At 40.3% G+C, this 12,711-nt stretch overlaps 1 protein-coding gene across 17 annotated transcripts in view; it reads right to left on the bottom strand.

The window, feature by feature from the left end:
- Positions 1–52: 52 nt before the first annotated feature.
- The window catches only part of LOC130921205 (MYND-type zinc finger-containing chromatin reader ZMYND8-like), a 36,679-nt gene continuing 24,020 nt past the window's right edge, over positions 53–12,711 (bottom strand). For 15 of the 17 annotated variants that reach the window (XM_057844821.1, XM_057844823.1, XM_057844824.1 and 12 more), the window contains 14 exons: positions 12,540–12,627; positions 12,400–12,455; positions 12,234–12,311; positions 12,032–12,147; positions 9,834–10,324; positions 9,623–9,757; positions 9,393–9,548; positions 8,819–9,316; positions 6,782–7,192; positions 6,535–6,674; positions 6,349–6,429; positions 6,194–6,272; positions 728–967; positions 53–660 (listed from right to left, as the gene is read on the bottom strand). In XM_057844821.1, the coding sequence (XP_057700804.1) occupies positions 485–660; positions 728–967; positions 6,194–6,272; positions 6,349–6,429; positions 6,535–6,674; positions 6,782–7,192; positions 8,819–9,316; positions 9,393–9,548; positions 9,623–9,757; positions 9,834–10,324; positions 12,032–12,147; positions 12,234–12,311; positions 12,400–12,455; positions 12,540–12,627 (2,745 nt within the window). In that variant the 3' untranslated portion in view covers positions 53–484. Of the gene's footprint in view, positions 661–727; positions 968–6,193; positions 6,273–6,348; positions 6,430–6,534; positions 6,675–6,781; positions 7,193–8,818; positions 9,317–9,392; positions 9,549–9,622; positions 9,758–9,833; positions 10,325–12,031; positions 12,148–12,233; positions 12,312–12,388; positions 12,456–12,539; positions 12,628–12,711 lie in introns of those variants that run through there. The other 2 variants (XM_057844822.1, XR_009064307.1) reach the window with 2 other exon arrangements.

Raw genomic sequence — 12,711 nt, 5'->3', positions numbered from 1 at the left:
AATTAGTACATGCTCAATATCTACTTGTTAGAAGAACCACAGAAACGGCAAGTTGAAAATGTCTTTTTCATATAATACAGAATAAAGTAGGCAACAAAAAGTAACCTTCTGAAATGGAACTTTACATAATTGTTAATAGTACTCTTATAGTGAATTGGTCTATTAGATGTGTTTGATTTGTCATTTTAAACTGTACAAGTTTTCTTGGATAATTGAGTGTGCATGCTGTTTAAAACGACTGCCTAAAAAGAGTACATGGATACGGCCTGGCCGGTAGTGCACATTTCTTGGTGCTGTCAGTCTTAATTGCACATTCAAAACAGGAAAAAAAAAACCACTGTGCACTTGACCCCTAAATTGAAAAACTCCACAATAAATAAAAGACATTTTGAATACAATCACTTTAACAGAGCATATACATAGAGAACAATTACTGTACATATAACAATTTAGTGAATGAAAAAAATATATATATTGCACACAGTTAAGATGAGCTTACTGCAACATTGACATTGCTGCTCTCTGTGTCACAGTCTTTATCTAATGCAGCAGAGGCAGGTGTTTCTCGGAGAGTATTTGGGCCGCAATTACCCTGTCCCACTCCTTTGTTTGACATGTCTGCTCCTGACTCCGCCTCGGGTTCTTGCTGTGGTGCTGTGGCTAAAGACAAACCAATGTTTTGAAAAACAGGATACTCCAGTCCTTGTTCAGTGCAACCACCTCTTACCTGACTGAGTGCAGGACTTCATGTGTTCGGGCCAGTGGGCCTGCTGACACGGATAATCGCAGTAGCTCGTGTTCCAGCAGCAGTAAAAAATGGCCTCTTTTCTGCAGTTGGCGCACCACTGTTTCTTCTTTGTTTCATCTACTGCTTGCTGCTTCTCCTGTTCGGTCTGTTTTTTCACTTCTGCCACCAAGCGCTCTCGTTCTTGCTCCAGACTCTGCCTCATCTCAGCCATTGTAAGCTCTAAATTAGGTACATGTCCACAAATTACACATTATTTTACACGACAAGGGGAAAATGCATGATTACCATCCAAATTATTACTAGGTACTAATGTTGTTATCATCAACGATGACTATAACGAAAATATTTCGACGACGAACAATTTTTTCGTGACGATGACGAGACGATAACGAGCTAAAAATGAGTTTTGGAAGACTAAAACATGACAACATAAATGTCAATTTTCATCTGACGAGACGAAAGTACGCCATAGTTTCCATCACATGTTCACAATGTGGGATATTTTATTTGTAGTTAGCCTGCATCGTACCAATGTCTGGTACTGTCACTCATGTAACGTGCTGCGTCCCCCGACTCACGCACTAGTGTCCACATGTAACTGGTGTTAAACGCGCCCCGACGCATTCCGCTTCCACCTCTTTGACCAGGCTGGGACACGAACTCACGCCGCGCTCACTTTTGACAGTGCAGGGACACTAACCGCTGTGCCATAAGCTCGAGCCGACGGCACAGCTGCCAGCGTCCCCACATGAAGGCATTGGAGGGAAAGTTTTCCACACACGCGGGCCTTCGTGTACCCGTTACACTCGCCAGTCTCCCCATTGCTTGTTTTGAGACACACGGTAAGATTTGTCTCCTTATCTTGGCAAGAGAGAATGTGCAATGTTGCTTTAGCCTTTAAAGGTCTGTGCTGAGTGATCATCACACACTAAATGTAACTCGTAGCATTAGCATAGCATTCACGTAGGCGTTTTTTAAATTTTTTTTATTTTTTACATAAAGTTCATAGCGTCCAGGGGGGTATAATTACTTGAAAATAACGTACTGTTTTCCTGCTGAGTGTGTATTATCACATGATAGATTTGTAGATGCTACAATATGTGCTCATCTGTCAATGTTCAGTCAAAATAGTTGGAAACTTTTTTTCCTGTGAAACTTTGTAATTTTACAGACGAAAATATCGAGTAAACCTAAGTCGAGTAAACTAATAAGTATTATCGTCCAAAAGACTAAGATGAAATATTATTAAAACGGCTGCCAAGCACAACACTGCAAGGTACAATTGTTCAACTGAATGAAGGCAATGCAAGAATAGAGCAGTGGCAGTGGTCACTACAGTGGACAGCTATTCAAAAGTGATTATTATCTTAATAGCGTTCCGCACAAATGCTATTTTTAGACCGCAAGGCTGCATGACATCACATCGTAAACCGAAAGGGCATCCACATAGAAGCGCGATCGCATACAACCCATGCTAGTACTGCTTGTTTTCTGCCGGTAATCTCTCAAAAAAAAAAAAAAAAAACATACCAAGTAAACACTGCTATGGAACTTGTAGAAACGACTCTAGACATTACGACATATGAAGGATGTTTTCTTCATACGTTTCCCAAAGCTAAAAACTCAAGAGGAAAAAATGAACAATGGATGAACTTGTGCGGACGTCCAAAAGACCAGTTCAACACCAGCAAGGTGAAGCCATTCACTTTTATATTCAGTAAACATTTTGTTGGGGTCATGGTCCTACAGATGACAATACTGATCCATTGCCTGCCATAATCTGCCCTGAAGAGATGAGCCATTTTGATATTTTTATTATTTTTTAGCGTGGCGTTTTGCCGTGCTGCATCTGTCTGACAATGAATGACCTAAAAAAAAATGAAAATGGTGTCTGACTGCCACTATTGTTACCTTCTCTGTTGTAAAGAAACAACTATAGTAAGGGGGAAGTGTAAATAAATATAATTAAGATTTGTTATTAATGAAAGAATTAAAAGTTCGTTAGCTGTCACTGAGTAGCATTTGCGATCGCTACACAAAAAATAGCCATATAATTTACCCCCAAAAACGGTCAGAGACGTAAGAACACCAGAGGATATAATATATAAGAAAGACTGGGCATATGGTGGTAAAGGATAGCTTGTTAAAACAGGAGAATGTTACTGTCAGTGGTGTAAGGCAATGCACACAAGAAAAAGGTGTCAATAAAAAAAACGCTACCTCTGGATCAGGTCGGCTCTTTTTCCCGTCTTTTTCAGCCCTCGACACTCAACCCATCTCCTTAACGGAACATTTTTATGTTCTTCCACATCTTCACCAGTGAATTTGGAACCAGGGACATCATTTTCGGACAGAATTGGTAGGTTTAAATCAGTAAACATCTCGTTCGTACACTATTTACATGCATCTAGCATGAGGGACAAACGCGAGTTTGACCCCCCTCAAGCAATAGCTGCTAACGTCATGAATATAAATGAGCAAAAGTATGTGTTGCGTGCGGTACGCTATCGTTCAGTGTATTACAGGTAATGCAAGAATAGAGTGGTGGCAGTGGTCACTACAGTGGACATCTATACAAAAGTGATCATTATCTTAATTTATTCATTCCAGCTCAGTGGCCTGTACTACGAAGCTGGTTTTCTGGCTTATCAGGGTAACTTCGAGAGTAACTTCATCACGTGCAGCCTAACTTCCCGGCTAACCGGGACTACGAAAGGTGGATATGTTGAAACCGGGAAATGTTGCCATGGCAACATATGCCACACATCAAAACTGGTCGTCTCAGAGTTAGATCTTGCTTAACCCCAGGTTTTCGATTAACCATGCTCTATTTAAACAGCACTCCTCAGCGGACGTGTCCTCTTGACAATGACAGCGTACCTGGACGACCCGTACGACATTGGCGCGTGGCTTGTGAAGGGATCTCCTCAGAGTGCACGAGTATTTAGAGACCGCCAGAATCCGCTGGTGTACACGGACAATGTTCTCCATGAAAGATATAGATTTTCAGCTAGGGGAATTCGTTACCTGTGCCAAATGATCGAGGCGAACGTCTCTAATGTAACCCGCCAAAGTCAGGCCCTCCAAGTCGAGCAGAACGTGTGCCTGTCCTTGCGCTATTTCGGCAGCGGACAATACAGTGCTGCTCAAAAGTTTGTGAACCCCCTCAACATTTTGGAATTTTCTATTATTTCAACCTGATTTCCTAATCAATCAATTCAGTAGTTTTTTTTTTGTTTTTTTAACAGTTGTGTTGTCGAGACTAAATTAAAAAGAGTTTTCATCAACTGATGTAGGTGCAAAATTGAACTGTTTGGTCACAACCAAAACCGCCATGTCTGGCGAAAAGTCAACACTGCATACCACCAAAAGAACCTTCTCCCAACAGTGAAGCATGGAGGTGGGAATGTCAAGATCTGGGCTTGCTTTTCATCCTCAGGACCTGGACAACTCCACAGTCCAGGGAATCATGAATTCTGAGGAATATTGTCAAATCCTAGAACATAACCTGACGCCATCTGTTTTGAAGTTAAAGCTTGGCAGAAGGTGGATCATGCAACATGATAATGATCCAAAGCATTCCAGCAATACAACCAAGGAATGGCTGAAAAAGAAGAAGATTCGTGTTCTGGACTGGCCCAGTCAAAGTCCTGACCTAAATCCCATTGAAATGCTGTGGCGGGACCTGAAGCGAGCAGTTCATGCCAGACGCCCATCAAACCTCTCTCAACTGACTGCGTTCTGCAAGGAAGAATGGGCAAAAATCCCCCAAAGTAGATGTGAGAGGCTGATTAGTCACTACAGAAACCGTTTGGTTGAGGTAATCTCTGCAAAAGGAGGCGCAATATCCTATTAACTGAAGGGGTTCACATACTTTTGCACACATGATATCTGAGTTTTTCTTAAATCAACCACTTTTGTTAAATAAAGAATGACAATATAACTATTTCTTTTGTTTCAGTCCATTATTTGGAATGTCAGTATTGTGGATTTGGGTATAACTTAACATTTAATAAGGTTATTTTAGTTTTTTTTACAAAAAATCTGACCATCGCTGTGGGGTTCACAAACTTTCGAGCAGCACTGTATATGTATTCCATCGGTGATGCTGAATATTTGAGTAAGAACACTGTATGACATGTAATTCGGGAAGTGGTAGGAGTGGGGTATGGAAAGGCTTCAAATTGATTGTTAAAGATGCTATACAGAAACCTGTGTCGGCTTTGCTGAATGTACAGTAAACGAATGTGGCGCTTTGTTCCCATACGAGAAAAATATTTAATGAATTTTTCCAGCGTTATTTCGTTGTGTAAATGCATTTGTAATGATCATAAAAATATGTAGACTATTTAAACTTTGAGAAAACTTGCGTTTTTTTCTGCCAACTCAAAGAGATTAAAATAAATGTCAAATCCATTGATAAAACAGACAAACAAATATAAAAGATGTAAATGTTTATTGAAAATGCATCTTACAGTCTTGTTTAACTGTGAGAATTCATTACAAAAGACGGGCTTTAACATAAAATTTCGGGGCGGGGGCTCGGGCTCGGGCCAGGTCGGGCTGGATTTTTTTAGGCCCGATCTAACCTCTACTCTGAAGATGTTCAAAGAACATAGATATTCATACAGTCAATGGGACTAAACATACAATCATCCTGCTTCATGTGGTGATGCACAAAGTAAAATACGTTAAATTATTTCTTACAGTTAACATGTCAAATCTTACTTTATTGTCCTGACAGCAGGCTTTATTTATTTTCATGGACATAAGTAAACTGGCATATTGACACATTCACACTATCTGTAATTTGCTGCCAACAGACTAGTTGCGCTCTACTCGCTGAAGCGGTGTTGGATTTCGTGGTGAGGGTGGGTTTAAATTCTTCATAACTACGCATAATTATCGCACATTCCTCGTCTGTGAAATAAGGTGCCCGTGCTTTCGTCAAAAGTCGTGTTTGACAGTGGTATCCGCCCCTTTTATGTGAATGTGCAGTAACTTTGATTGGGTTAACACATGTTCAACAAATCAACCTCATAATCAGCGCCGCAGCCCCGATTGACCCCAAACTAGGTAACTGGGTTTTGTCAACCTCGGTTTCCCGCTGGTAGTCAGGGTTACTTCTGGGGAGGTTGAACTCCGTTCGTAGTACAGGTCACAGAGTATGTTTTGTGTTGGTTATTTCAAGAGGGAAATTAATATTGAAAACCTATTGACGGCAACAGACGTCCAATCTATTTTAACTTGGACACAATTTCATGCAATGTAGTGCACTTAAAAAATTAAGAATTCAACACATACCAGACGAAAAACACTGCTTTAAGATGCTTTATAAAGATTAGTAAATCTTAGTAAACCCACCAGAACTCTGTTGAAAAGTCTTTCATAATTTCTACTCACGACCTCAGAACTGTGAGGTTAATGTCCTAACAAAGTCCTTACCAAGATTGTGCTTCATCTCCGACAACTCTTGCTGATGCAACCACTGTAGCTTTTCAATTTCAATTCTTAGTCGTTTCATCTAAAGCGGAAACAAACAACTCTTAAACAAATGTCTAGATATGAAGAAAAGTGTCAATAACTTTGCAAAACAACACCTCAGCAATTGTATTTCCTGAAGTGCTCTTTGAAAGGTCACTATAGATTTCAGTCACTGTTCCTTTGATAGCGTCCATCATCTGGAAAAGAAAACAAAAATCCTGTCATATTCTTACGCATCCTTAATCTTCTGATGAAGTTAGTGTATAACACATAACCATCAACGCTGGATTAAACAGGATTACTTTGTTGGTGTACTTTGCAATATCGGCGGCAACGTCTGCTGAGGCTGTCGAGATGTACTGTTCTGCTTCCACGGATGAGGATGGAGATGATGTGCCTAAACCTGATGCTGAGGCGGGGCAGCTGGACACCAGGGTGACAGCTAATGTACTCAACGGAATACATAAAATAAAATATTCATATTATTATAAGACTTAAAATGGCCACAATTTGTTTCAAGAATGGCTATAAATGAATAACCTCATCTACCTTTAATTGACTGTCTGGTCTGATAACGTGTGCTTCCTGAACTGTTTTCCGATGCCTGTGGTGACAATGTTTGAATTTGCGGCTGCTGACGCCATTTCTGAGAGCTGTTCTGGAGCTTGGCGTTGGGAGTCCACGTGGTGGCGCTCTGAGTTACAGGCACGGTTTCTCGAGGCAGCAGAGGGCGCTGTTTCTTCAACGCTGGGGTGGACGAGGCTGAAGACGAGGAGGAGGAAGAGGGAGGAGTCGCAGGGGCGTTGGAGACCGTGGCGAGGCTAACATTTGAAGCTGAAGGTGCTGTGAGGGAGATCATTGTGACGGGAATGGCCATAGGGGACTGCGAGGCAACGCTGGAAGGTGTGGAAGGGGTTGTGCTGTTTTGAGATGGGAACGCTGAAGGGGTGAGAGATTTACCTGCAAGCAGAAACATTGGGCATTTAACTTATTCACTGCCATTGACAGCGATAGACATCAAATCATTTTAACTAGGATCGCTGGCATTGAACGATCATGTTTCATTGCGATTGACGGTGATAGACTTCCAATGCATTTTGACTGACAGCAATTGATTGAACGCTGCAACCATCCCAGTCAAAATGGTTTGGACGTCTATCGGCGTCAATGGCAGCATATTAGTTAATTCATTTCAGTTTAGTTGTACATTTTACACAAACATTTGAAACGTGAATAATCGCAAAAGATTAACAATGATTAGGGCTGCAAATAACGATTATTTTTATAATCGATTAATCGGACGATTAATTAACCGATTAATCGGATAAATGTTACTTTTTTCAATAACTTTCACAATTTACGTTTAAGTTGTTTTAGGCATGTTGTAAGTAACAATGAAGACAAAATGAATGACTATTTTCTTCAAAAAATAGTATTTTATTACAGCTTCCTGACTTCACGGTAATCTACAACTGTATTCATTATCAAATTCGTTGGCAACGAATTTATTAATCAATTTAATCAATTAGTTGTCATAATTTCAAGAATTTAGACAAATTTAAGGTGAAGAAGGCCCTAAATGATTAATTGGTTATCAAAAGAGTTGTCAATTAATTTGCTAATAGATTAGTTGTCGATTAATCGATTAATTTTTGCACCTCGAACGAGGGTTAATGGCTAGGTCAGGTGTCAGCAACCCGAAATGTTCAAAGAGCCAAACTGGAGCATAAAAATAAATAAATAAGCCTTATAATGAAGGCAACACATGCTGTATGTGTCTATATTAGCCTACTATCAAAATGACTAAATTGGCTCCAAATACAGCCTTCATGATTACCGTGTTTTCCGCACTACAAGGCGCACCTCAAAGCCTTCAATTTTCTCAAAAGCCAACAGTGCACCTTATAATCCGATGTGCCTTATTCAGTAAATGGATCACTATTAGGTAATCATCGCATGACATTCCATTTAGCTTATCTCCATCTTGTATAATGCAACACTAACCACTACTACTACTGCGCCTTATAATGCAGTCCGCCCTATACATTAAAACAGTTTTAAAATAGCCCATTCATTGAAAGTGCGCCTTTTACTCCGATGTGGCCTTTAACTTCTTCACAATATTAACGAATTTGAAGAATGTTTGTGTGATGTTTTTCCTCCTACATAAACCAAATTAAAACTAAAAATATATGTCCTGCCCCAATCTTTTTCCATTTTCAAACATTTTTCAAAAAGCTCCAGGGAGCCAATGGGGCAGCGCTAAAGATCCACGGGTTGCTGACCCCTGGGCTAGGTCATCTACACATTCTGATAATGAATTCAAAGGTAGGATTTAGCACACTTTTATTACTTTATAAAAGCCTTTACAAATACATTTTCTAAGTAGGGCTATGCAATGACTCCACATTTTAATTGGGATAAAGCAGGATCTTAACAGTGATTAATAGTCATACACACAATCCGATAATGAATTCAAAGGTAGATTAATTAGCACTTTGACTTTAAATGTACTGCCAAAATGGATAAATATTTATTTATATCAACTCAGCCAGTGAGTTGAAAAATGCCACAAAATCCTCTCACCTTCAGGTTTACCAGCAGACGCTCCTTTAACATTAGTGGTGTCTTTTCTACGTCTCTTCTTGTCCTTTTTCCCTGGCTCCTCCCCAAGGTCAATAACCAGCTCCCTCTCCGAGTCAGAATCCTCCACAGGCATCTGATGCTTCAAATCTTCTTTCACCTCTCCCTTCTCTCTGGAAACAGTCAATTGTGGGGAAGATTTGTTGTTCTCTGGACTATCTTTCTCCGGTGGAACTTTTTCTTCGGATGTCGTTGCGCTAACGTCCAATTCTGCAGCCTCAGATACCAGAGGCGCTTTGGCTTTGACTTCCTGGATTGGAGATGATTGTTTCTGGTCTTTAGTACGCTCGTTCTGGGGCTCCTCAGAAGGTGCTGTATCCTGAGACTGTTCCCCCTTTGCTCCTTCATCACTGGCATACTCGGTGTCACTAGAGTCAGATTTACCCTCAGAGTCTTCAGAATCCTCCTCTTTGCACACAGGTGATGAGATCTCATTGAGTCCTGCAAAACAATTTGAGGAAAACATGATTACAAAACAGTGTATAACAATGGCGTATGTCATGAAACGCCTACAGACCGAGCTGTGCTTTACAGCTTTCAATGGTTTTGTCCAAGTTCATTTGGAAGCGGCTCTTCATCTGCCGTTTTGGATTGGAGACAACCGGAGTGGACCCCTGCTTCTGCATCACCGTTTCACTGAGTTCCTTTAGGTCCATTTCTGCTTTACTCCGATCTGGAACAAATCATGATTTAATTCCTCATAGCAAAATCACACAAAAATACAATTTATATCACAAAGTGATTCACCTAAATTAAGGTTCAAAATACTTCCTGTTAGCTGTGTCTTCTCTTGCTTGCTGTTGCCAGGAGCTTGTGAGTGTAATTGTTTGGGGCTGTCCAATAAGTTGTCAGCTTGACTTGGTCGAGGATGAGCTGGTGATACTGCACAGATGTTTTGACTGATTTAATAAGATGCCTCCAGTATATTTTCGTCAAAATGAAATCAAAGCCACAGTACCTGTAGAGCTCATCGACTCTTCTCCAACACTTCCCTGACTGTTCGCGGCCTTTATTTGGGACTTGTCTGTCGTATCCTCCCCGTCTGAACCTGTATGTGCAGATGAGTTGGTGCTCATAGGGGAGCGAGGAACATCACTGAGAGGCAGCCGACGTCCTGCAGCGATCCCTCCGACGCCAGGCAACACAGTCCTGGTCAGTGAGATCTTTGGCGATGCGGTCATGTCAAAGCTAAACTTGAGTTTTTCTTGTTTCTCAGGCTTTAAAGGATTGGAAGAAGGATCAGAGGGGTCCTGCAGCATTTGAAAGTTGTTGTCGTGAGTGTAGGGTGTCCTGAATGGGGCGTAGTTGAACACGCCAAATTTCTTCCTCATGTTCTCCACATAGACTTCCATCTCTTGCATGGCACTGTTGAATATGCTTTTGGTCTTCTTCACAGAGAATGGAATCTCTTTGGACATTAGGTAACAGTTATTTAAAGGGACCCAGGCCCTGAAGAGTAAAAATGGATGTCATTATATGGCCTCATGATATACTGTATACAGTGGTATAAAAAAGTATATGAACCTTTTGTAATTTCTCACTTCTCTGCATAAAATCACCATCAAATGTGAGCTGATCTTTGTCAAAATCACACAGATGTAAAAACAGTGTCTGCTTTAACTAAAACCACCCTAACATTGATAGGTTTTCATATTTTAATGAGGAAAGTATGCGAACAATGACAGAAGGGGAAAAAATTAGTAAGTGAACCCTCTGCCAGGGAGACTTAAAGAGCAATTGAAACCAATTTTTACGAAACAATTTAAGCCAGCTGTGTACCCAATCACTGATGTGTGGTTTAAAGATGCCCTGCCCACTATAAAACACACATCTGGTAAGAATTGTCTTAAGAGAAGCATTGTCTGATGTGCATCATGGCTCGGTCCAAAGAGCTGACTGAAGACCTGCGATCAAGGATTGTTGATTTGTATGAAGCTGGGAAAGGATACAAAACTATCTCTAAATGTCTGTATGTTCATCAATTAACAGTCAGAGAAGTTATCTACAAATGGAGAGAGTTTGGCACTGTTGCTTCTCGTTTAAGGAGTGGCCGTCCACCACAGATGAAGCCAGTTCAGCACAGAATACTCAGAGAGGTAAAAAAGAGCCTTAGAGTGTCTGCTAAAGACTTACAGAAAAAACTGGCATAGTCCAATATCTCTGTGCACACATTAACTATATGTCAAACTATGGCCAAGAATGGTGTTCATGGGAGGTCTCCATGGAGAAAGCCACTGCTGTCTAAAAAACATTTTTGCACGTTTAATGTTCGCAAAAAGGCACTTAAATACTCCACAGAAGTTTTGGCAAAATATTTTGGGACTGATGAAATCAAAGTTGAATTGTTTGGGAGTAACACACAAAGTCATGTGTGGAGGAAAAATGGAACAGCTCACCAACATCAACAACTCATCCCCACTGTGAAGCATGGTGGAGAGAGCATCATGATTTGGGGATGTTTTGCCACGTCAGGGCCTGGACAACTTGCAGTTATTAATGGAAGAATTTAATTCAAAAGTTTATCAGGATGTTTTGCAGGAAAACCTGAAGCCATCTGTCAGACAGTTGAAGCTAAAAAGAGGGTGGATGCAGCAACAAGACAATGATCCAAAACACAGAAGTAAATAAACTTCAGAATTGTTTCAGAAGAACAAAATACATGTTCTGGAGTGGCCAAGTCAATGTCCAGACTTGAACCCCATTGAGATGCTGTGGCATGATCTAAACACAGCGATTCATGCCAGACATCCCAGGAATCGGACTGAACTACAGCAGTTTTGTAGAGAAGAATTGGCTGATATTAGTCCTGATCGATGTGCATAACAGATCTGCAGCAACAGGAAGCTTCTGGTTGAAGTTATTGCTGCCGAAGGGAGGGGGGGGGCACAAAATATTAAATGTGATGGTTCACTAACATATTCTTCCCCTTCTGTCATTGTTCGCATACTTTCCTCATTAAAATATGAAAACCTATAAATATTTGGGTGGTTTTAGTTTAAAGCATACTGTTTTTTTTTTTTATCTGTGTGATTTTGACATAGATCAGATCACATTTGATGGTGATTTTATGCAGAAATGTGAGTAATTCCAAAAGGTTCAGATACGTTTTCATACCACTGTAAACTAGAGAATACGCAAAACAAGAATGTAAAGCACCTGTCATGCTGACCAAAGAAGCGAGCATCCACTTGGCCATCTTTGTCACGTAATGCTTTAGCTGGCCAAAAGGGAAAACCTTTCAATTTAGCCCACACCAGAGGGTGAGGGTTACCCTTTAGAAACACAAAGTACAAAAACAGAGCATTTACTTGTGTGTTAGAAGTAGTAGACAAATTAATCAAACCATAAGTTTACTTACACATGGTTCACAGAACCAATTGTCCCTCTTTTGGCAAGCAGATAGATAACACTCAGGACATACTTCAATCTCATTCATCTGCAAAAAATTACAAATTTACATTTTCTGAATCACTCCATGAAAATGAATCTCCACTACAAAAAAATGACACAGACCGCATATTCACCTCATGTTCACAGATCTTGACAATAACTTTAGCTGTCGCTGTTAGCTTGTGGTTGCCTAAAAAGATAAAAGTTACAGTCGTACAATTTATAGTCCGGATGGGTAAGAGAAAAATAAAGAGGCCTGGATATAACAACATACCTCCGTTGTAAATGATACAGTTATGCAAAATCCACTTAACATCTGCCAGGAAGGCCTCTGTGCAGCCATACATTTTCTTTTTAATGTTCTGTGTTACAAAGGTAAAAATGTTGCTATTTGAGAGTTGTTCAACAATGCAAAAGTCTATCTTCAAGTAGAAAAATATTTCAAT

The sequence above is a fragment of the Corythoichthys intestinalis genome, chromosome 9 (assembly GCF_030265065.1).
Source record: "Corythoichthys intestinalis isolate RoL2023-P3 chromosome 9, ASM3026506v1, whole genome shotgun sequence".
In the NCBI taxonomy this organism is placed as follows: Eukaryota; Metazoa; Chordata; class Actinopteri; order Syngnathiformes; family Syngnathidae; genus Corythoichthys; species Corythoichthys intestinalis.
The sequence above is the reverse complement of the archived record's forward strand: the minus strand, read 5'-3'. Positions and strand labels throughout refer to the sequence as shown.